General features: G+C 39.4%; 1 protein-coding gene across 4 annotated transcripts in view; it reads right to left on the bottom strand.

Annotated features, from left to right (window-relative positions):
- Positions 1-24,393, bottom strand: part of LOC140483870 (metabotropic glutamate receptor 7-like) — a 751,467-nt gene that overhangs the window by 537,319 nt on the left and 189,755 nt on the right. For all 4 annotated transcript variants that reach the window (XM_072582653.1, XM_072582651.1, XM_072582650.1 and 1 more), the window contains exon 2: positions 9,411-9,627. In XM_072582653.1, coding sequence (XP_072438754.1) covers positions 9,411-9,522 — 112 coding nt within the window. In that variant the 5' untranslated portion in view covers positions 9,523-9,627. The remainder of the gene's footprint in view (positions 1-9,410; positions 9,628-24,393) is intronic.

Below are 24,393 nucleotides of genomic sequence, written 5' to 3'. Positions count from 1 at the left end.
CATATTCAATTGTCCCAGGACTGGTCCCAAAGCATCAGGAATCTAATGTTTTCTGTCTGTTTCTGGTTCTCCAGCCACATGTTCAATCAATGAATGCTCCTATTCTTATGCTAACTAGTACACGGCACTGAGAATAATGCATGCTCCAGTTAACCAGCTTCCCTCTCTGAAATCTGATCTGAAAGAGATGCTTCATGTCCAGTTGATTTTATTTTAAAAATGCAAAAATCATCATGATAGAATCATACAGCACAGGGGTGGCACAGTGGCTCAGTGGTTCCACTTCGGGAAACTGTGTGGAGTTTGCACATCCTCCTTGTATCTGCGTGGGTTTCCTCCCACAATCCAAAGATGTGCAGGTCAGGTGAATTGGCCATGCTAAAGTGCCTTTAATGTTAGGTGCATTAGTCAGGGGTAAATATAGCGTAGGTGAATGGGTCTGGGTGGGTTACTCTTTGGAGGTTGGTGTGGACTTGTTGGGCTGAAGGACCTGTTTCCATACTGTAGGGAATCTAATCTAAGAGGCCTTTCAGCCCATCCAGTCTGTACTGACAATAACTATCATGAAAGGCGCACTAATCCCAATTTCCTCCACTTGTCCCATTTAATACCTTTCCATTGTTCCACAAATTAAGGTGGGATTACATTGCCTTACCTCAGGTAAATGTTGTCTTAATGGTAAGGCAAAGGATTGGGAAAGTTTTAAAAACCAATAAAAAGGTAACAAAAAAAATGGAGAAAATGAACTTTCAGGGTACATTTTCTAGTAATATCAAGATGGACAGCAAGAGTTTCGTTAAATATATAAAAATGAAAAGAGGTGGCAAATGAACATTGGAAACAAAAGTGAACTTCAAGATTGTTAGAGAATGTTCCGCCCACTTCCTCTTATAAGCAGCTTCCTTGTCTGGAAGGGAATGGAAATTTCATTCTCAAATACAACTTGTTCAGCATCCAACTACCCAAAGGGATGCCATAGTGTGCAAAGCACTTTGACCTGCCTGCGACAACATAATGATTTCCATTCCATGACATTAATTCTGTCTTCCAAAATACAAATTTCTCACCAATTATCCAGGCCCCCAAGTCACTAAGTGTTTGTTAAACTGTCCAAAACAATCAGTGCCTCATCAGACAATGTATTACAAATGTACGCTTTATTTACTTCTATTTAAACTGCATTTCGCTTCTCTACATTTGCCCTCTGCAGACAACTGAATATTGCACTCCGACACATCATAATCAGAGTCAATAATGTGTTAGGACATCCACTGCTTGCATATGTAGCAGTCAGGTTTCTCAACTAAGAATTCATGCAGTATTGTCATCCTTTATAGAAAATACACAGTTAAGAATATTGCCCCGTTCGTGAGTGTTTGATCATACCTGAAACACATACGAGGTCAGTTCCAGTCTCCCTGTAGGGCACCAAAGTGGAAATGATAGAACAAGAGGGATGACTAACTGAAGTTAGGAGGTGTCCAAGCCCACTTCCAGGACTTGGCAGAATGGCAGGTGAGCTGTTCATTTAAAACACACAGACAATACAAAACTCAAGTCGAGGCAGTGACAAAGTGGCCATTTCACTGGAATAATAACCCAGATTAGTGTTCTCAGGCTGCAGTAAATGGCAAACTTGGAATTCAGTTAAAAACTTGGCATAATGACAACCTTGTAACCACAGTCACTTGTAAAAACCTAATGTCCTTCAAGGAAGGAAAACTACGATCCTTATTGTCTGGCTTATCCATGACTCTAGATCCAGGGCAACATGGTGGATGCTTAACTGCCCCTTTAAATGGCTAAGGAGCCATACAGTCCAAAAGAAAGTCGGGATGGGCAATAAATGCTCGCCCAACCAGCAAGGTCCACTTTCAAGAATGAACTTTTAAACAAACTATTTGCAAAGAGCTGGCACGGTGACAGACTAAATTGTGTCCTCTTGAGGTGTAACCATTCTGATTCTATATTATGATGATACGAGGTGAGATATTGGGCAGACATACGTGTGCTCAAGGCATTCAGTGGTTTAAAACAACATGAAATTTTGAGACAATATGTCTCACAATACACAATATGAATTCACTTCACATGTGAAGCTATTCGAGACATCCTGGTAAGTGCTTTATAAATACATCATTATTTCTGACTCTTTTTCTGCTAAATACTAAAGATCAGCATTTGTAGTGTTGTCAAATCAAATACCAATTGTAAAAATCAAATAGAACTCCAATCATATTATGATCAAAATTGTTACTGGCAATCATGCAATTTTATTAATCCAAACATTAACTATTATTAGTATTGATTTGAGAATGCACACTAATAAAAGAAACAGGTCTGACATACAGAATTTGAGTAGACCTTAAATTTAATCTGGCATCAGTTGAATCGGACTCTATTTCAGTGGTAAATAAAATGAGTTCATTGTGATAACCTACAAAAGTAATAAGTAAATTGCTAAATATTTTCCATCTTTCTCTATGGTGTTGAATGAATAATAACTTAATTGTAGGAATTCTGTACCACAAATTAAAATATGATGCCTTGCTAGCATTTGTTGAATTTGGATCCAACATGACATGGATGAAGGGAATTCAGTTTCTATTGAAATCTTTTATTACTGAATGAACAAGGAAGAAACATATTAAAATATCCCATCAGGTCATAGTTCAAACCAATGACCTCCATCTCCTGGAAGGACAAAGATATTAGGAACCCCACCCCCTCCAAATCACACACAAATTGCTCTTGATGCCTGTCACTATCCCTTCACCACAGCTGGTCTAAAACCTGCAAATTTCTGTTCAATACATTATGCAAATATCTTCACTACAAGGACTGCAGCGGCTTAAAAAAAGCTCACCATCATGTTTTCAAGGGAAACTAGAGATAGACAATAAACTTGGGTCTTGTTAGCAGCCCTCCCATATCCCAAGAAGGCTTTCTGAAAAGAAAATCTGATAAGTGTTCGTCTCCTTCCTAATTAAACGTTAAGATCCTACTTCAATTTGATTCAAGTAGCTTAAAAGTGATAAGGGAAAAAAAATAACAGTGAAACAGTTTACTGAGTATACTTGACAGCTCCTAGAACAATTTTACATGTTACAAAACAAAAATCCTATTAAACAGTCCAACCCTTTAATATAGTATGTATTGGAATGAGACGAGTTTTCTACATCCTTCAACAATTAGCCCCCAATGCTCCTTTTATTAAGGAGTACATCTCCTGAAGCAAGCTAAAGAGGCCACTGTGAGAAAACGAGAGCTAATTAGCACAGCCAATGGATGGATTGCAATATTTATAATAATAGTTTCAAATCATTTTGAGGGAAATGGATCTGGAATTGTTCATTGCCACTTGCTCAAAACCCATCACTGGAAGTGTTCCATTGGGTATCCGTGATACAGCACTAAAACATTACCGATGAAGACTTGAGCTGAATTCCTGAATTAGTTAGAAAATTCTAACTGTTCGCTCATACCCAGACAGAGAGGAAAAGAATGATAACATCAGGCTGTGAGATAATGGTGGCTATTAACTACACTCAGACATGATGCACTCGTCCACCCAATAATCTGTCAGCCTCAAGTCCATTCGACTATATGTGACGAGTGTCTGTGAATTAAATACAGAGGAGCTGTAAGCACCCAAGTACCCTAAACAATACCAATTTTTAATCTAAGCTGCTGATAATTGATTCTCATTAAACAGAATCACCATTAAATTTAAAAAGCACATTCCATTCATTGTGAGCATATGGAATTCCAATAAAATGACAGTATATGGGAAAATGATACTGTTTAACACATCATGTCTGTGCCAGCGCCTTGGAACAACTATCAATTACTCTCATTTCTCTGGCTTACTCTACAGCCTTGCTTTTATTTGGCTCCAACTCTTACCCAACTCCCTTCTGAAAGTTACTTTTGATATATTGCTTCCATCAGCCTTTCAGACAGTTCCATCCAAACACGACAACTTGCTTTGCAAAAATATCTTTATCTGTTATGTTGTGCCTGGTTCTATTGCCACTCAAAATAGTTTTATTGCCACTCGAAGTGGGTTTTCCATACTTAAGCAACCAAAACATTTCCCGATTTGAACACCTCTATTAAATCTTCTTTGACCTTTCCTTCTCTGAGAGGAAACATTTTCTCAAATACCTCTACCTAATTTAAATCTTTTATTATTTGTAACACTCCCCTCCAGTCTGATAAACAATGGCTCGCCACTGATTTCTGCTTTCTATCCTGACCAATTTTGTAGTAAATAAGCATGGCCTTTTTCACTCAATAGCCCTGTGAACCCAACTTGAAGCCCATAGTGCGGTACTAATCAAATGTCTTTTCAAAGCCCACCATGCACATATTAAAATGCACTACGCTCAACTATCCTGTTATTTCACTCATTCAGCTTCGTGAAACACAACTCACCTTTAACATTTTATTTTTCCAAGTGCCAATTAGTTCTCTCCCAAACAAGTGTTTGACTAATTCTCTCCATTAGGCTGACTGGCGTACATTCCTGCTCATTCCTCTCCTTATTTTTTGAACAGGGGCGCAATATTTGCAATTTACATTTTCCAGTCCTCTGGTACCACTCCCATACCAACAAGTATTGGAAGATTATAGTCAGAACCATGACCATTTCCATATTTACTTCTTTCAGGAATAAAAGGTGCATCTGATCTATTCCAGGTGACTTTTCTGGTTTGAATACTGCCACTTGTGAGTACTGTTTCTTTATCTGTTGTAAACCTCTTCAACTTCTTGACCTCCTTCTTTACTGCCATATTAATGCCTTCCCATCTCAATTTCATTTTAGGAAATTTCATTGGAATAATTTCTTCTCACATTTTTCTCACGTATCCCCTTTGCATGGAATTTCACTCATCAAAGCTTTCTCTTATTCATTCCCATAGCCCTTATGTTACAGGAATACTCTAGACCAAAGGCTTCCAAACTTCATTTATGAAACAATTGGTCCTGCACACCTACCAGCATGCACGTTGTGTCATAAAGCTGTTTTCCACACATTGATTCTATCTTTCCTCAACCTGCTCTGTATATCCTGCATTTACAACTCCTCTACAAACCTTCTCAAAACCGATCTTCTGTCATCAGGATTTGTCTACGGTGTACTAACTTCTTCCCCCATGGCATGAATCCTTTTCACTGACAATCTCAATTTGCAAACTTCCTTTGGATATTTTGTATTGTTATTAAAGATGCCACATGAATGCAAACTTTGTTCTGCTTTTATTTTTCAGGCTACTCAAGTCAATTGAACATTTTCTTATAAAGGCAAGACCCCTTCAAATGTTGGGACCACTGTACATTTATATAATTGATAAATAATATATTTCATGAATGAATTATCAAATGACATCTAGCCTTTTGATGTTGGGGTCATAAGAGATGGAATTTTCAAATAAAAACATTTAGAAACTCTGAAATACCCTGTTGCGCATGGCATAGCGCCATGAAACTTTCAGATCAGTTGGCTCTACCCAGCTAATTTGTAATAATCATCAACAAAATCTCAAAGCAGCCAAACTCCTTGCTGGATATAATATGTGAAACCAGGGTAGGCAATGTGCTTGTATTTCTCTGCAGTAGCCATGCGGAAATACTGAAACCTGCTCTAAACCAGGGTAAACGATTAACGTTTGGAGCAATTTACCGCACCATTTCTCCAGATCCCTGAAATGCATCTCCAGCCGAGATTCCTGCACACACAAATATTGTGAGCAGGTTACTTTGTTTCTCCAGGAAACATCAGGGACATGAGAGTGATACTATCCTCCCAGGTGATCCTAACAGTTTGAAAGAGGCCAGGTTTTTCAAAGAGACAACTAAACAGCACTCAGAAGCTCAAATTGCTGACTGAAGGGTTGCTGGTGATCAAATAGCAGAGAGCACTTTCCCCAGGGCAAACATACTAATCTGTTTCTGGCCATGTCACATGCTCTTCCTTTGGAGGACAATAATTGATAGAATGTCTGTATAATTAATTGGGAAACATCCTAACTTTTTAGATATTTACAAACATAACTCAATGAAAAAAAATGATGCATTAAAGGATTTGAGTTGGATACAAATTTCAGTGACATACCCCTTGTGCATGCTTCCTGAACCCAAGGGGTACCACAGTTTGGGAATACCTGTTCTATATTGAATAACCAACTTTGTTATCTAACAGTATTTGTCTCATCTTTTGTCATCTGTTAACTATTTTGAAAATATTTCTGACAGTGATTGCAGAAAATCAAGTCTTGTCCAGATTATAAGTTAATCCTTTTATTCCAAACATCAGTTTGGGGTGCTAACTACATTTGAAAATACAAACTTACAGGTCAACACAAGTATGTGGGGAAATGTACGAGAGAGTCTTTAAATGATCTCTCACCCCTTACAAGTTTCTAGTTTGAAAGATGAACATTAAAAGAGCACCCTCTGCAACTGAATGTAACTGGCAAGCAAACTTAATCAGAGAGGAAGTTGAACAATTTGTCAGTTTTGCCATACAGCACATGACAGAAATAACATGCAATGCAATACAATCTGTGCCACCATGGCCTGTACAAAAGCATGTTCAGATGAGATCAGTATTCCTTAATGATAATGCAATGTGCCAAACAGAAACAATTTTACTCGTGAGCTATGCAGAGTCAAAGTCGTACAGCATGGGAGCAGAGCCTTTGGTTCAAATAATTGGCGCTGACCAGACATCCCAATCTGACTGAATTTCATTTGCCAGCATTTGGTCCATGTCCCTCTAAACCCTTTGTATTCATGTACCCATCCGGATGCCTTTTAAATATTGTAATTGCAACTCTCAAGCCATTCTCCAACCTCCCATGTGCTCTCTCCCAATCTCATAATCTCGCTCTCTCTCTCTCTTTTCCTCCCTTTTAAAACATTGTTGTTTTTGAATTGGTTTTGTTTATTTTAAAAATTCCAAAAGCAAAACCAAAAACTTGGAGAGACAGTAATTACTGGTCCAAGAATTTGAGGAAATCAGCTCAATCACTGAAAACAAAATCTCAAAAAAAGGAACAGCTCTTACAGCCACAATTCTCTCCTGTCTACCACTTTGGGGTGGTATAAACAGCTCAGAATATTCAAAATATAATTCTTAAAATATGAAAATTGAATAGCGAAGATATAAAATTCTGACTCGAACTATTTATTCTAGTCAAAGAAAAGTCACTTAGCTTACTATTCTATGTTAAAAGTCACTTAGAATTAAAAGGCACATTTTAAAAATATGCAATGATTTAGAATATAACACCTTTATGAATTGCCAGGAGATTCCACAACTAGGGATATCACTCAGATTGAATTACTGAATGATTCAAAAAGACCGAAGGAAAGATTTTCCAACTAAAGATTTCTATTTGTCTCTTTGCTCTGATTCAAATTGGTTATTTACTCATTTTACTAGCTGTAATCCACTTTCAAAACATCTTAATAAATGCCTTGAATAGCCACAAATAAGATGGGCAAATGCATTTTCCCATAACATGACGCATGGAGAAAACTAATTCATGTTCAGGTGCGGGCGAAAACTAATTCATGTTCAGGTGCGGAAAATCATGTTTGAAAACTCTCATAAGACATTGACAAAAATATGGGTAATAAATCAATTCCCACAACATACGTTTTTGGCTTAATCAGAAAGAATATTTCAATTATGGCATTGAGAGAATAAATAAATCTCACTTAACACCTGCAAATCCTATTTGGGCCTGTCTGTATTCTGGCCCGACGACCCCTTGAAGGGAAACATATTTTAAAAGCTTTTTTCCAATATTGTGTCAAATGTCCTGTGACAGCAAATATTTCCTGTCATTCACTTTCTGCACTATTGTTTTATTTCACTTGACAGCAACATCCAAGTCATTTCTGAATTAATGCTTGTATTACACTGCCTTTAGTATTCATTAAAATTACTTTAGACCCTCAATCTGTTGTTTGCGGCAGTAACATCAACTGCCTCAGACCAAATATTATTTTGGAGGCTAAAATCTTTCAGAAATTGTTGCCTGCTTACTGTGATGTCTATTACCCCACAGCCAGAACCATGAATTGGCCATTGATTTTCTTACGCTATCCATGTGTGAGTGGGCCTCTGCATTCTGACCTCACTCAGCTCACCAATCCATGCCTACCAGCTGCCTGATAGACCACATCCCTCTCCTGTTCCTCATCCCTAGCACAGACTTCTACGTCCAAGTTCCACCTAATAGCAATAATCAATTGCCTGTCACAACCTCAATGCCCAGACATTATCTGTATTCATGGCCTGTCACAGACAATGTTGTGATTTGAAGGTGAAAGTAGACAAGTATTTAAAACATCGATAAATACAGGACTAGCAATTAGGGACAGTGGGAGTACTTTCTAAAACCACGTTAAAGGTGGCAAAGGTACAATACACCAAATGTTAGTCAACTGTAACTTTGTACTACTACTGTTAGAGGGTTCTTCGTAAACTCAGAGCTCAATACATGAGCATTGTAGAACAGCACTCAACAAATTGGGTAAAGTCAATGTTGAACACAAAGTCACACAAAATGTAAAATGCTGTGGTGAAAGCATATCTTGAGTGCACTAAGTAATGCACACAATAAAATATTAAAGCCATTGAACCAGCTCAGATAAAAGGCAGGAGAATGACACATTCTCAGTGGATCAAGAAGAAAGATTGGATTTACTGGCAATTGTCACATTGTCAGCTAGAAGAAAAATAAAAGTGTGTGCACCTGATCACATTCAAGTGGGAATTTTAAACCACTTCGAGCAAGAAAGGAGTAGAGGTGGGATTACAGAGAACAGTAAAATTTACACGGCTAAACATAGGAAACCTCGCACTAATCCACTAAAAGGGGATTTGGAGACTATCCAAATTGCTCACTTTGGCAAGGTGTTTCAGTGATTATGATATCTAAATAAGGTTCCATTCTGCGAACATTGGGAGCTATTTTATTTCATTGAGCATCCTGGAAACATGATAGAAACTGCAAGTTACCAGGTCCAGCAGGTTTGGATGTGTCTGGCAGCTTGTAGTTCAGGAGGAGCGAGTCCTTGCCTCTTCCACCTTTGCAATCAGTGTTAATTACTTTGCTTTTCCTGCTTGTTTTCTGTCAATGTAACTTCTGTAATATTGTGAAATTTTGTAACTTAATGTTTGAAATTACTGTGTTTATTTTTAATTCTATTTGACCTGGAAGCACTGTTCCATCTATGCTTATTAATGCGAACAAAACTGATTGAGGCACCCTAATCTTATGCTGTACATTGATTAAGATTGAATCAAGTTACCAAGTGCACTGATGAATAAAAATGTCTGTTCACTCCAGAGAGGAATTATAACTGTATTCAATGTTGAAGTGAGTTCTTACCAGCTTCCTTGGAGACCTGTACAAAGGCCTCCACTCCACTCTCGCCGTAGCTTCCTTCCGAAGCCAATGTGGACACATAATTCCATCCAAAAGCCTTCACAATGTCCACCATGGCCTGGGTCTGGTAAGAGTCTGGTGGAATGACACGGGAGAAGAAAGCATAGCTGCTGTTATCACTCAACTCTGGCGCAGTAGAGGCATAACTGATCTGCGGAATCTAAACAGAAAAGGAAAGAAGGTTACTCTTCAATTCAATACAAAAAGTGCAGAAGATTCAACATGGAGCTTGGCAAATCTCAGCTTCATTTCAGGGAGATTCAATTTCACACAAGATAACTATGTACTAAAGGAAGGGGTTGAATGCAGTCATGATAATGGAGTTACGGTGACTGATTTATTTACTTGAATGAACAATGGATAAAAGGTATCTAGTGAATGCAAGATCTTCTGCCTTTCCAAAACACAGCAGCAGAGAAATGTGAAAAGTGACATTTAATCAGTGGCTATGGGGTGACTGATAGCAAACTAGTTTGAACATATGGACTTGTGTTTCTTTTTTAAGAGCGTATAATATTAAAATAAATCACCCTTTCAATCACAATGAATGACTGCCATTCCAGACAGTCATTTGACATGAAGAGGAACACTCATTAACAGTGTGCATGTGACCAGAAATTTTACATGTCAAAGTTTTGACAGTAGATTATATTTCACGAGATATCAGTATTTTGAGAGAGAACAGTTGAAATCTGAGAAACTGAGTACTTAAAGACTGAGCATACGAAAGGAAATGCACCATAAAAACATTGGAGCTTACATTGTGCCTCAAATCACAAGGTTTGCTTTCCTGTTGCCGAAATCTCTTTGCTTGCAATAGTTTCTGAAGCGCTCAAATGACCCCACTTGGCAAGTTTAAAAAATGTAAATAATTTAAAATTTGGTTTGCTTCTCCGGATTATTGACATGGCACTGCAGTGCTGAAGGAATGCTGCATTGTTTCACTTGCTACAATTTAAATAAGACATCAAATCAAGAACATACCCTCCCTATTGTCATGGTTTAAAGGATTATTAATGGTCCTTTGTCATAAATCAAAAACAAGAAGAAAATTCTCTCAATTTACTGGCCTATATCCTCTGTCAATCACTACCCACCTTGCTGTTTGCAGGGTCAGGCTCTGAAAAAAGCCAGCAATGACATTAGTCTGTATCACAATTGTTGCACTTCAAGGAAGTAAATTGTATATGACATACTTGAGACATTTCTGACAGATGCAATAGTTATACAAACACATGACTTTCACTCAACTGAAAAATTTGAGAGATGACAGTCCAAGACTTGCAATTTAACTTGTGAAAATTTCAAGGAGGCCAGTATCACTGAGCTGAGCTATTCATAATCAGGTTGTTGGGTTCAATCCATTATCTATGCTGATTTAACGATTGCAGTTTTGTCAAGATATAGAGATCAAAAAAACCCCAAAACATTCTGTAATTTTTTGCTGTATCTTAAGATAGGTCAGGGGGATCTAGCCTCCTGATTGTGAGTTAGACCGTAGATTGTGGTCAGCTTACCAATAAGCCTGGACTAGAATCCCATTTAAAGAATTATCAGCATCACAAGTTACCATAAGGTGCTTACTCTTAGTTAAAGATGAACAATCAATCAACCCTCAAAACTACTCTGCCATTCAATTAGATTAATGTGTTCTGTACCTCAAATGAATCGACTGACCTTAGCTCCAACCCTTACTAAACAGGAATAAATTAAACTCCAACATATGTTGGCAGCTGCATTGCAAGAAAAGGGAAAGAAAATGTGGTTGGAGGTTTGGGTTGGAGAAGTAGAAGACCATCCTCAGATTAGGTTTTAAGAGTCAAAATATAAATTAATGAACCACCCAATTGTCATGCAAAGCATTGTAAAAAAGCAGTCTTGAAGTGCACTATTCTTCTGCTCTGCACTTGTGACACTCGCCAGCAAAATTCCAACAGCAAACATCCCAATCATTTGTAATACTCCAATTGTTAATTCTGATAACTCAAGTTACAAGAAATTCTAAACCAAGAACAGAAAATGCAGGAAAACTCTCCACAGTCCAGAAAACACCTATGGAGAGAGAAAATAGCCATACTGGTTCAGGCCCGTTGAGGTGACTTTTCCCATCTCCGGAATTTGGGCAATGGTAGCTTGACATGGTTTCCAGCAGCAATCAGTCAAGGGAGTGAATAAGTTGCTGGATGGCACCATGCTACATTAATGTCATACAACAGCTTACATGGCTGTAGTGTTTGGACTACAACTGTTTACAATATGTATTAATGCCTTGGAATAAGAAAGTGAATGTACTACAGCCAAATTTTCGTATGACAAAAATAGGTGAAGAAGGTTATGACAGGCTCTCAGAAATCCCACAGGGCAGATAAAGGCCATTTAGGTCATCAAGACTGCATTAACCCTCTGAACAGCATCCCACACAGACAAGAACTCGCCTCTAACACCGTAACTCTGCATTTTTCCATGGTTAATCCACCTAGCCCACACATCCCTGGACACTAAGGGGCATTTTAGCATGGTCATTCCAAATGTTAGCATTTTAGCATCCTTGTACATCTTTGGAGAGGACTACAAACCTTTTACAAATAGATATTGATAGGTTAATTAAGTAGGGAACAAAAAGTTGGCAAATAGGAGTATAGTGTGGAAAATGTCAAGTTGTTCATTCTGGGAGAACAAAAGAGGAGAATATTATTTAAATGGAGAAAAACTGCCAAAAGGGATTGTAACACAAAGGGATTTGGTGGTGGTGGGGGGGAACTAGTGTAGTTAACAGTGTGTTGCTGGAGGAGCCCAGCAGATCAGGCAGCATCTGAGGAACAGGAAAATCAACGTTTCAGGCAAAAGCCCACCGTTCCTCATGAAGTGTGATGCTGCAAGAGCCTGCTGGGCTCTTCCAGCGTCACACTCTTGACTTAAATCTCCAGCATCTGCAGTCCTCACTTTTGTCCATAGAAAGCTAGTACACAGGTGCAGCAGGTAATCAGGAAGACTAATGGAATGTTAACTCTTATTTCAAGAAAAGTTCTTATTTCATTGGAGGCAGCTTAGAGAAGGTTCATTTGGATGATCCCTGGTATGGACAGATTGTTTTAAGAGCAAAGGTTTAACAGACTGGGGCTCTACTCACTGGTGTTTAGAAGAATGAAAAGTGATCTCATTTAAATACATAGGATTTTTAAGGGGCTTGACAGGGTAAGTGCTGAGACGATGTTTCCCCTCATGGGAGTGTCTCTGACCAGATGGCATAGTCTCAGAACAAAAGGGCTTAGATCAGAGTGGTGCTGGAAAAGCATAGCAGGTCAGGCAGCATCCAAGGAGCAGGAAAATTGACATTTCAGGCAAAAGCCCTTCATCATGAACCTGCTCCTCAGATGCTACCTGACCTGCTGTGCTTTTCCAGCACCACTCTGATCTAAACTCGGGTTTCCAGCATCTGCAGTCCTCACTTTTGCTTCAGAACAAAGGGGCATTGATTTAAGACAGAACAGGAAGAGTATCTTCTCTCAGACTATTGAGTGTCTTTGGAATGCCTTGCCATAGAGTCCTTATGTATATTTATTGCTAAGATAGATGGATCGCTGATCAGGAGAATCCAGGGTTAGAGAGAGAAGGCAGGAAAGTGGACGTGAATGTCGGACCAACCATGATCCTCTTGAATGGTGAAGTATGTCGAGGGGCCAAATGGCCTACTCGTGTTCCTGTATCTTATGATCATATGGTCTCATCTATCAAGGCTGTTACTGTTGTAATATGTGCCAGATCAGCTTCATCTTAAAAGTTAATATCTCAGGGAAAGCAATATAAACTTCTCTGTCCTAATGACGGGTCGCGGGACTCAAAACAGTAAGTCTAATTTTCTATCTTTCCATGCTGTCAGACCTGTTGAAATAATGATTTTATGGGGGGGGGGGGGGGGGGGGAGGCTCAGAAAAAGTAAAGGATTAAAGGCACTTTTTAAGCAAGTGAAGAACTCAAGTTACCAATTAACCCGAATCTAATTTAGCGATGGAAATAAGAGATTGGATGGCCTTCTCCTGTTGTTAAGTTCCATTAATGTGTGTGTTATATATCTTATGTACATTTAAATACATATAAAATGGTATTATTTTGTCAGAAGTGCATCTTTTCCATAGCACCATATTAGGCTTTGATCCTTCACTTCATGCATAGCATATAGCCCCTTTAAATTCACTAACTGTACAAGGTCATGACCCTACTAAAGTCTGTGCATTCATGTATAGTGTACACCTGAGACAATGCATCAAAAAATCCATTAAAAACAGAATACTGGAATCAATTCTGTGCTGTCAAGTGGATTATCTTCCTTCGTAAGATGTGCAATCGCTTTTACGTCATTAAATTTAAATGTAATTTACATAAATACTACATCACTGGGGAATTCGCAATATTTTTATTGACTTTTTTCCAAATCTTAGAACCAGATCTAGCATTGTGATATTGTTCCTGTTGCAAGGTAAATGGAGTATTAATTTCACAAAAAGACATTGCTCCATTTCTTGAACTACTCAAGTAAAACTGAGAGAAAAGCATGTCAGTTTGGCAGCAGAGACAACCTAATATTTCATTTGAAAGCTCAAGTTTTCCCTTTCAGACTTAATATTGCTTTTGTTAAAACAAAAAGCAAGCATTTCTCCTCCTTAACATTGTAAAGGCAATGACAAATAGCATGGACACACACATTTTGCTTTAAATATTTAGGAAATAAAATTGAGAAGACCCATTCTTGCACCACCAATATAAATCATTTTTGTCTGCTTTTCTTTTTATCTATTGTATTTATAAATCCGTGAACCTCTCATTGCTTTTCACTAAAGTACCAGACAGTGGTTTGTGATGCACACTTTATAACTAACTACAGCTACAAATTTGTCTCTTCAAGGTTTTGACACATATCTTGTAAAGTAGAACTCCAGAAAATGGTACCCATCAAATATATGCACATGACATAAGATTACATCTGAAGGTCCCACCAAACTGTCCATTCCAACCTCAGGGAAAAATAAACTTCCTACAACACTATAATTTCCAAATCATACTTCAATCAGTAATGGCTTCTATGAGTTGGTCAGTTAATTCCATGCCAATTGTTGTTAAGTTGGGAACAGATTTTTCTCTGTGGCTTCACTGAGTTATTTCCCTATAGATGTAATGTCTGAACAGTTTATAAGGCAAGCAAGTGCAAATTTGGCAGAGAGCCATTTAAAGCTGCAAACAAGGAAAATTCAATCTTGCAAGTTTCAAGTGCTGTCTGGTGTCAGAATATGAACAGTGCAAAAATGTTAGTCTGCAACCTCAAGTAGCCAAGAAGAGCAAATTGCTGTTTGACACAGTGAAGAAATAATATTACTAAATTCAGTGAACAACTCCCATGAATGTTCAGGGTGTAATCTAAGAACAAATCATACAAACATGATGATTGTAGGTCTGATTCCACGTCACAATGAATTAGTTGCTCACAGTCACAATTAGTCGCTAGAGTGAAGACAAGTAGATTAGTTCCCACTCATGATTACTCTTCAGTGACACAGAGTGTGAAATGTGTCTTGAATGAACATTGGTTAAGGTGAAGAGCAATAGCCAATCATAATGCCGGTCTGAATTCTAACACCCAAGAGAGATTCAGTCGTGGTTGGCCTTCCAATCTTCCATACCATCTTTAAACCATAAAAGTGTGAGTGGGTGAGGAGGCTTCAAAAAGGAGAATATCATAGAGCTACACAGCATAGAAGCAGGCCCTTCAGCCCATCAAGCACCACACTACACTAATCCCAGCTAACAGAGAAATGGAGCGTGTGGAGTAGGAGAACATTTCACATGCATGCTCGCAGTGATAGTGGGAACATGTAGTAGCGAATGATTTCAATTCATTGACCACTGGGTTATGGACCCAGTGAACTTCCCCTGCACAACTCTGCTACCCAAAAGCAAACTCAAATATGGGATTGAGAAGGAAAGTGACCCCCAGAAGTCCAAGTCTCCTGTAACTTTTGGTCTGGATGACAAACAAAGCTGATAGTGCAAAGGAAATGCCACCTCTGGATAGTCTTGAACCATGCACCTTTTGGTAAACACACTGACCATGTGCACCAGAGACAGATGCCTTTCTTCATTGTACTGGACTTCATTAGCAACATATTTTCTATAATACTTGAGTTACACAAAACATTTATGTAGAAATCAGATAAAACTGACTCAAGGTTTGAGAATTTTTTTTTTTAAGATTACTTACAGTGTGGAAACAGGCCCTTCGGCCTAACAAGTCCACACCGCACCCGCCGAAGCGCAACCCCTACATCTACCCCTTACCTAACACTACGGGCAATTTAGCATGGCCAATTCACCTGACCTGCACATCTTTGGAGTGTGGGAGGAAACCGGAGCACCCGGAGGAAACCCACGCAGACACGGGGAGAACGTGCAAACTCCACACAGAGAGTCGCCTGAGGCGGGAATTGAACCCGGATCTCTGGGGCTGTGAGGCAGCAGTGCTAACCACTGTGCCACCGTGCCGCCCACAATCTAGATCAATCTCTGCCATACTTATCCTGTGGTCTCTCAAATTGGATTATTTTCTTTAAATCAACTAAAGACAGATTAGTTGTGCTGGTAAACAGACCATACCTGCCTAATGAAGCTGGTGGAATAACCCATAAAAGAAATTTGCAGTCTGCCTTCTTTTTATTGCCAGTGATCTGCTGGTGCCAGATATAGCAACATCATCAATTCACTGGCCCTTGAATGTCAGCAGTAAAATTCAATAATTGGGAGGTGAGGTGTATGTGGTGACTGGCAGCAAACTACATTCCTTTTGTGAAGCTATAAGGAAACCTCTCTTTGTATTTGAATTCTAGTGAGGGCCATCAGGGATTCACTGATCACTGTCAAACACCTGAAGTTACTGATCATGTACAGTGCGTGGTGCAGCCAGTCACTGATGGATTTCATGAAGACAGCCTCAAAAAAAACAAAAGGATATTTATGTGCACAACAAACCGAAATGTTCTTTTTAAAGCATGTATAAATCTAGGAAGAAGTCAAGGTCACTGTTATTACATCTATGGTCAGGCAAGCATGTACTTTTAGGAATTAATCAGTGACATGTCGCATATTGCTACGCGATATTTTTGTATAAAGGCATTAGCTGCAACTTGAATGGCTACTGCTAGACTTCCACTCAATTGGGAAAGTCAATTAGTCAAGCAGCTCAAGGCTCGGCTACACCAATGCCTGTGATAGAGTTCCCATGTGTTTAGTTGCTCTGTAAGCAAATCTTCTGATACCTGTTCTCAGTAAAATTCCAGTCTCAGTGCTCGTGTTACAAGCGTTAGCAAAATCGTAAAATCCAAAGAATGCAGTCACAGAGTTAATAAGTCCAGCGAAGACAGTCAAATCAGGGAATAATAGCAAAAATAAAAAACTCAAGTCCCTGCCTGAATGCACAAAGCCTTCATTAACTGATAGACAAAAATAAACATAATTAAATGGATTTTACACAGAGATGTAGCAGTGATCCAGGTTGAAAACTAAATATTTTTTGAAAGTGCAAAATGACAGAGAGAAGAGGAGGAAGTGGCCCGGATAATAAGGGATGATTTCAGAAAAGTATAAAGGAAAGCTAATGACTTGGCAAAGCAGCAATTAGAATAACAATTAGAATTACTTCATTCTCTCAAGAATAAAAAGGATGAGGAAATACTGATGATACCTATAAAGCACTATCAGAAGCTATCAGTTGCATAGGGTATTAGTCGAAAAATAAGATTAGCATTTAACAAGGCAATGCAATAACTCTGACTCTCACCTACATGTGTACAGGACAAATTCAATCAGCAAAAGTAATTTAGAAAACACATTCATAGAATGCATTCAAGAGTGTTTCTGAGAACGTTACATTGTGGAGCCAGCCAAAGAAAAGACTTTGTTAAATCTTGGTTAAAGCTTAAAGGGTTGTTGGGAAAGTAGGCTTTCTGCATTTAATTTAGTCTTTAACAAAATAGCTCCAGGGCTGGATGGTATGTGGCTCACTGAATAGCATGAAACAAGATGCCCACTCTCTTCCATTGGCCCACAAACATCCTGCTCTTGGTCTTTATCCGTCAGTAACAAGTTACACCATGCATACCTATCGCTGGAACTGGGTAAACTAATCTGAGCCCAAAAACAGTTAACAGTTAACTTCAAGAATAACTATAAGTTAAAGTTGATTTTTTCATTGTCTGATTTCCTCATTACCATTCATATGCTTACACAGATCTCAATTTCGGGTACTCTTGTTTCTGTCTGAATTATCTCTTGTCTCATGCACTGACCAACTTCTTTCCTTGTCACACTAAGATTTGACAGCTGTGCACTTCCAATGAATGGATAGTGTCAGTTCTGCATGTGCACAAATGCTTTAAAAACAAAATTCCCAGCCCACTGAAGAACAAGGGAAACACTCTCACTGTGATGCTCCTGAACTGACACTCAGTGGAATGTTAAGTTGAGAAACAGGCTAAAAGAATAATGTATACCTAGTCCTACATTGCACTCAGCCTAATATCACCCTCTAAAGGATGGTTGGCAGTAAAAGGATTACAAAAAATCTTGATCTCATTCATCTCAGCAGGTTTGGTTACTTTTGACTCAATCTATTGGTTGATTTCTCCATCATATATACTCTTTCTGATCAATTGTTTTCAGACCTTTTGTTTTACGATTGCTAGCATAGCATGAACTGTATTTTACTTTTGAGAATTAGTATTCTAGGCTCTTCTCAATGCTATCAACTCATGATCACAGCCATTACCCTCCTATATAGTTAAAATTCAAATGTCAACATGCAGTTAGAATGGCAGTCATGTTTGTTTCGAAATCATTTTGTAAAGCATCAGACATTCAGCTGCTTAATTGGTCCATTGTATTGAGTTCGATCAGTGCATTGCGAGAGAATGGAATATTTACTCACTCACTGTCACATTACCTTGACCATGAGCTTTCACAGTCCCACCATTGCCATGAATACCCTTGCTAGACCAAGTAGCTTGCGAATTTTCCCCTTCTGTCTCCTTTCTATGGACCAAAACAATATTTTTGGAGCATCACTCCAGTAAGGTCATCTAAAAGAATCAAAGTAAGTACTAAAAATGCTTTAAATCTCCATGCCATTCAGAAGCAACTGGAACAGAGTGGAAAATGTTTACCCCCAAAAAGAATTTATATACAGTCGAGAGCGCAGTGCTGGAAAAGCACAGCAGGTCAGGCAGCATCCAAGGAGCAGGAAAATTGATGTTTCGGGCAAAAGCCCTTCATCATGAATTCCTGATGAAGAGCTTTTGCTCGAAACATCAATTTTCCTGCTCCTCAGATACCGCCTGACTTGTGCTTTTCCAGCACCACACTCTCGACTCTAATCTCCAGCATCTGCAGTCCTCACTTTCGCCTAAGGATTTATATACAGCCTGCCCAAATGAACCGCAGTCAGAACCAGACAGAGAGGATATATTTATCCTCGCAACTTGCATTCAGTTCATATCTATATTCTCAAAATGAAAGAACTGTTTCTCAGCTCACTCAGGCTCCCAATTACAGTCTTCCTGCACAACAATGAAAAGATGCAAAGGATGTCTCTCAAATTAAACAACCTGAACAGCCGATTTATCCAGATTCAGCCAGCACACATCCCCACAGAAGTGATAATAGAAAACATAATGTAAAGCATTTTATATCTCTGAAGCTTTAAAGTGCAGCTTTTATTCAAGATTGAAACACTTGACTTATCACATGAGAAATGCCTTCAATGCTTATTCATATATCGAATGACAATGAAGTGCAGTAATTGTTGCTTTGTAGGCAGAGCATGTATTAATGTGCCTCCCTTGGAACTTGATAATGGAAGCTGAATAGTACAATGCCTTGCAACAACAGGAACATTATTCTATGCAACCCATCATGTACATTGGACTAATTTTGGAGCTATATTAAAATGTTCCCATCTCTCACTATATCCAGAACACTCAATTGCTACAGCCAAAGGCAGCCCAAGATCATTCAGAAATGTTACTAACAGAAGGAAAGGGTAGCCTGTAGTATCCAGATTCAAGAGAAGAATAAAAAGTGTTTTATTTTAAATATACACCTTTACAACAGTCAGAGATGGGACTTTGAGGGCAATATAATGTTAAGAGATTAAATTTTACTATCTCTCTGGACATTAATGTAATGTTAAAGGGCTGAAGTGTCCTGTCTTTCTCCAAGAAGTTGAACACTGTCTCACAGACAGCATGCAGGAATCCAGATGACTCCATTGTAATCTACTTGGGCAGCCATTTACTACTATTCAACTGCGATTATCAAATTAATCTCTCATTTCAGTCTCTTCCAGCCAGAAATGCTTTCATAACCATCCCCCAGCCAATCAATTTCATTTGTGTGATCATCCCCTGAAGCTAGGACATATCACACCTACATTGTCTTGGGGAATCACAGAGTCAGGAAACTGTTGGCATAACGATTCCCCAGGATTAGGGGATTTATATTATCTCAGAGGATGACCTCATCCTACCATTGTACCTGGGATAATGTGGTTCAGTTGGGGGAGGGGGGGGGTGGTGGCGGCACATAGAGAAGGTGGCAGGGGGATGTGCAAACATTACCAACTGACCTATATCAAGTTTCTTTTGTTAGGGACCTCTTGACTCGACTTCACATGCCTGCGAAGAGTGGCTTGTTACAGCCTTTAATAAACTTTAACTGTTTGCAGAAGTTGCTGCATGCAAATAGCATCTCGTGTACGAAACCTCAGGACAAGAGCCTAACAGCAAGATAGTTCTAAAGTTGAAATTCTGGTGAGCAGCAGGTTTCAGTACATTCCCCACCTCAGTTTTTTTTTGAAGATCCAAACCACCAGGTAAATCAAGCACATCCACCAGGACTCCTGCAGATGACACTGCAAACTAACAAGGTTCAATCCAGACCAGGGCCCAAACTCCAAATTCACACAGGGGAGAAATGGAAGGGGCTCTCTCCTGGGCTTGTCATTGATTGAGGAACCTTGCAGCAGTAAATTTTGGAGAAAACCAATCTCTCATTACAAATCCAGTTAAACTGTGTCAATGTGAATCACTTCATTCAACTTGAATATTCAGGGTGAACTGTGAAGGGGACAAACCACAATGAAGGGATATATACTAAATGGATATAGAGGAGAGACAATCAAACTGCTAGCCAGGATGGAGGAGAAAACAGCCTATGTTAGGGAGCAAGTGAGGGGCAGACTGGGCTTCCTTCTCCTTTCACAAGTGTCAGACCATGCAAAATGGCAGTCAAAATGGTGGAGTGTGGCACTCACAGCCAGAGGAATGGAAGAAAAAGAGGGAGATGGTGGTTGGTGGTGGAGGTTGGGAGGTGGGAGGTGGGAAAAGTAGGGAAAGAGAGAGAGGGGGGCAGAGCGCTAAAAAGAGATGTGGAGGGAATGCAGAGAGGGAGGCAAGGGGAAAAAAGTGGGAGCTGCTCAGGGGAGAAGTGACAATCATGGGAAGGAGTGGGAGAGGAAGGGGGTTGATGCTGAATGGCAGGAACAGAGAGAGACTGTGAGGAGAGGACTGTGGGTGAGGAAGAGAAATGGGAAGGAAAGGAAAGGAAAGGAATTGAGTATTTAGTGGAAGGGTTTGAGGGAGTGAGAGAGGATGGGAGAAGGAGTGAGCGAGCAAAGCTGGGAGGGAAGACGGGTGGGAATGAGAAAAAATGGAGAGTGTGAATCATGGGAGGATATGAGCATGAGTGAAAATGAATGTGATAGAGGGAAGGTGTTTGTGGCGCGTGCAGGGGAAGGGTGAGGTAGCTGAACAGCTTGTAACTAAGAACAAAAAATAATCATCGTCATCAGACCTCCACCAGCTCAGGACCTCTCTCTGTTCTCTGCAGTAAAAGCCTGAAGAAAACACGTTTATTTTCCCTTCAGCAGTTCCTGTAAACTGTGACTTTTAACTAATAAATCAGATACTTCTACAATGTGAACTAGTCACCCAATGCCTCTTGTGAAAGCATCCAGAGGAGGACAACCAATGTGCTGTATTCTGATCAGCACAAGAAACATCTCAGCAGATCCTGTAGAATGGGATCACTGAACTGCTTTTCAAGTTTTTCCTTCTAGCCAAAGCACTGGTGCTTTTTCTTCCCCTTTTTTTTGTTTGAGAGTCTATGTGTGAACATGTGCACACCTAAAGGGGAGTTTATAAGGATTATTAAACTTTCAACTAGCAGAAGTATATGCCAATTGTTTAACTGTAGCTAAAGTCTATTTACTTTACATACATAAGTATTCTTGTTTAAGTCAAGGAACCTAACCCACACTTTGTCATCATGGGTATGCAAGTCAGATAATTTGGAGAAATCTGCACATTTCTCAAAATTCTTTTAGCTTTTGTGGCATTTCTGGTACAGTGGGATTTTCAGTGTGCTTCTCCAGTGGTGAATAACGTGCACCTTTGGAAAATCCAGATATAGTGCATCAATAGGCTCCCCTTTATCGACCATGCTAGTTACATTCTGAAAAGACTCAAAAATTTGTCAAACAGGATCTCCCCTTAAAACAGGCACATTGAAAAGCATCCTATACTTAGAGCAAATCAAAGTGCATCATTAAGATTTCCTTAAGAATAGATTTTATTGGGTTTTATTGCCTTGAGCTCCCCCCAGTAGTGATTGAAATGAAGAACTTTAACTTTGCTTTTTAGCTCTTAGGTTCTGTTTACTGCTGGTATATGGTGTCTTTCTAATTGTGAACTAATTCAGAAAAAGAAAAATTCAAACAGAGAACTAAAGTGCCACAGGAATAAATTCTGGGACTTAGGTTATACGAATGACTCGGGTCCAAATGTTTGATAGCTATATTTGTCAAAGGCATCAAGACAGATGATGAGGTGGTAAAGAGCGACAATGGAATATAGAAAGAAAAAGAAAATAAATGACAGATGGAGTTTCATGTGGGAAGATATTACCTGTCTATTTTAGCAGGAAGACTAAAAGGGCATTACTGCATACCAGTTAAATGAAGAAAGATTGCAGAACCTGGTGGTACAAAGGGATTGAGAGGACTCAGAGCATTGATCACAAAATATTAATGCGCAGGTACAGCAAGTGAATAGGAAAGTAATTGAATGCTAGCTTTTACTGCCATCAGAACAGAATACAAAAGTAATAAGTTTCACTGACGCTACGCAGGACTTAGGTGAGACTACACCTGGAAAACTGTATTCATTTTTTGGCTCATTATTTGAAAAAAGATACAATTGTATTTGAAGCAGTTCAGAGAGGTTCACTCAACTCAAACAGTTTGAGCAAGTTGGGCTTATTTAAAAGAATGAGAGGTCACCTTAAAAGGAATGTGTAAGATCCTGAGGTTACTTGGTAAGATGGATAAAAGGAAGATACTTCCTTTGCGAGTGGAAGATGAAAATGTGGGGCAACAGATGAGAGGTCTCCCTTTTAAGGCAACAACTCAACTTTCTTTCCAAGGGTCATTAGTGTGTTGAATTCTTTCCCTGAACAGCATCAGAGGGCTTGTCACTGAGTATATTCCAGACCAACTTAGGTAAAAGTTTGATAGACCCAGAAAGTCAAAGGAGTCACAAGAGAAAAGAAGGTACAATCGAGACCACAACATGATCAATTATAAATTTACAGAAAGTTTCAGCAGGTCTGAAGGACCAGTCAACCATTGCCCTCAAATCCTATGTCTTTACATATACTAATAGAACAAGAGTGTATTTTCTCTTCCACTGCTTTCACAAGTGGCAATAACACGTCTCCCGTCTGAACAATATCCACCAATTGCACGTCACAAGACAGAGAATATTTCATCATACTCCAATTTACCTGGTTGAATGCAGCTCCAATGCCACTAAAGATAATTAGTGATCTTCATAATTTGCACAGAATTCAGCACCATAAACATTACCTTCACCACTGGCATACTTTGGCAGTGTGTCATCAATAAGAGAGACTGCAATAACTCATGAAGGGGATCCGTGAGGACCGTGGATGCTGGAGATCAGAGTCGCATGTGTAGTGCTGGAAAGGCACAGCTGGTCAGGTCAGCATCCAAGGAGCAGGCGAATCAACATTTTGAGCATTAACCCTACATCAGGAATGAGGCTTGTGAGCCAAAGTGTCTGACAGATAAATGGGAAGGGGGTGAGGCTGGGTGAGTTGGGGCGGAGGAACCTGGTGAAATCCACATTGATCCCATGTGGTTGGAGGGTCCCAAGGTGGAAGTTGAGACATTCTTTCTCCAGGAGGAGGCCCAGATCCCATTTATCTCTCAGCCCTCTTGGCCCACAAGTCTCATTCTTTATGAAGGGCTTATGCTCAAACCATTGATTCTTCTGCTTTTCCAGCATAACTTATGAAGGCTCCTTCAATAGCACATTGTAACCCTACAGCATCTACACCTAGCAGCCAAGGAAAGTAGATATACGGAACCACCGCAATTCCTCCAAGTTATACACCAACTCGACATGGGACTATATTGCCAATCTTTTACAGTCACTGGGTCAATATCCTGGAACTTGCTCCCTCATAACAAAATGAGTTGACCTCCAGCACATGGACAGTAGCAGTTCAACAACATATCTAACCACTTTCTTAAAGATCGTTTGGAATAGGCAAAAGTTTTCACTTTGCTAGCAATGCCCACATTCTGAGTGAATTTTAAAAAAGTTCCATCAGCGTTTGTCTTGTATCAAATGACAAGAACCAGAAAATCCTTCAGTTTTGTCGCACCAGTTGCGAGACGCACATTTATTCCTCTCCTAGAAATTGAGTGCTGCACTGAGCACAAAACAAAAATCTAAAATGCAGAAGCCAGAGAGATGGGGGAGATTAGATTGTTAGCCAGTCTGCTTCTGAGCTGGAAGGCTCT

The sequence above is a fragment of the Chiloscyllium punctatum genome, chromosome 12 (assembly GCF_047496795.1).
Source record: "Chiloscyllium punctatum isolate Juve2018m chromosome 12, sChiPun1.3, whole genome shotgun sequence".
In the NCBI taxonomy this organism is placed as follows: domain Eukaryota; kingdom Metazoa; phylum Chordata; class Chondrichthyes; order Orectolobiformes; family Hemiscylliidae; genus Chiloscyllium; species Chiloscyllium punctatum.
This window is presented reverse-complemented; position numbering and strand designations above follow the sequence as displayed.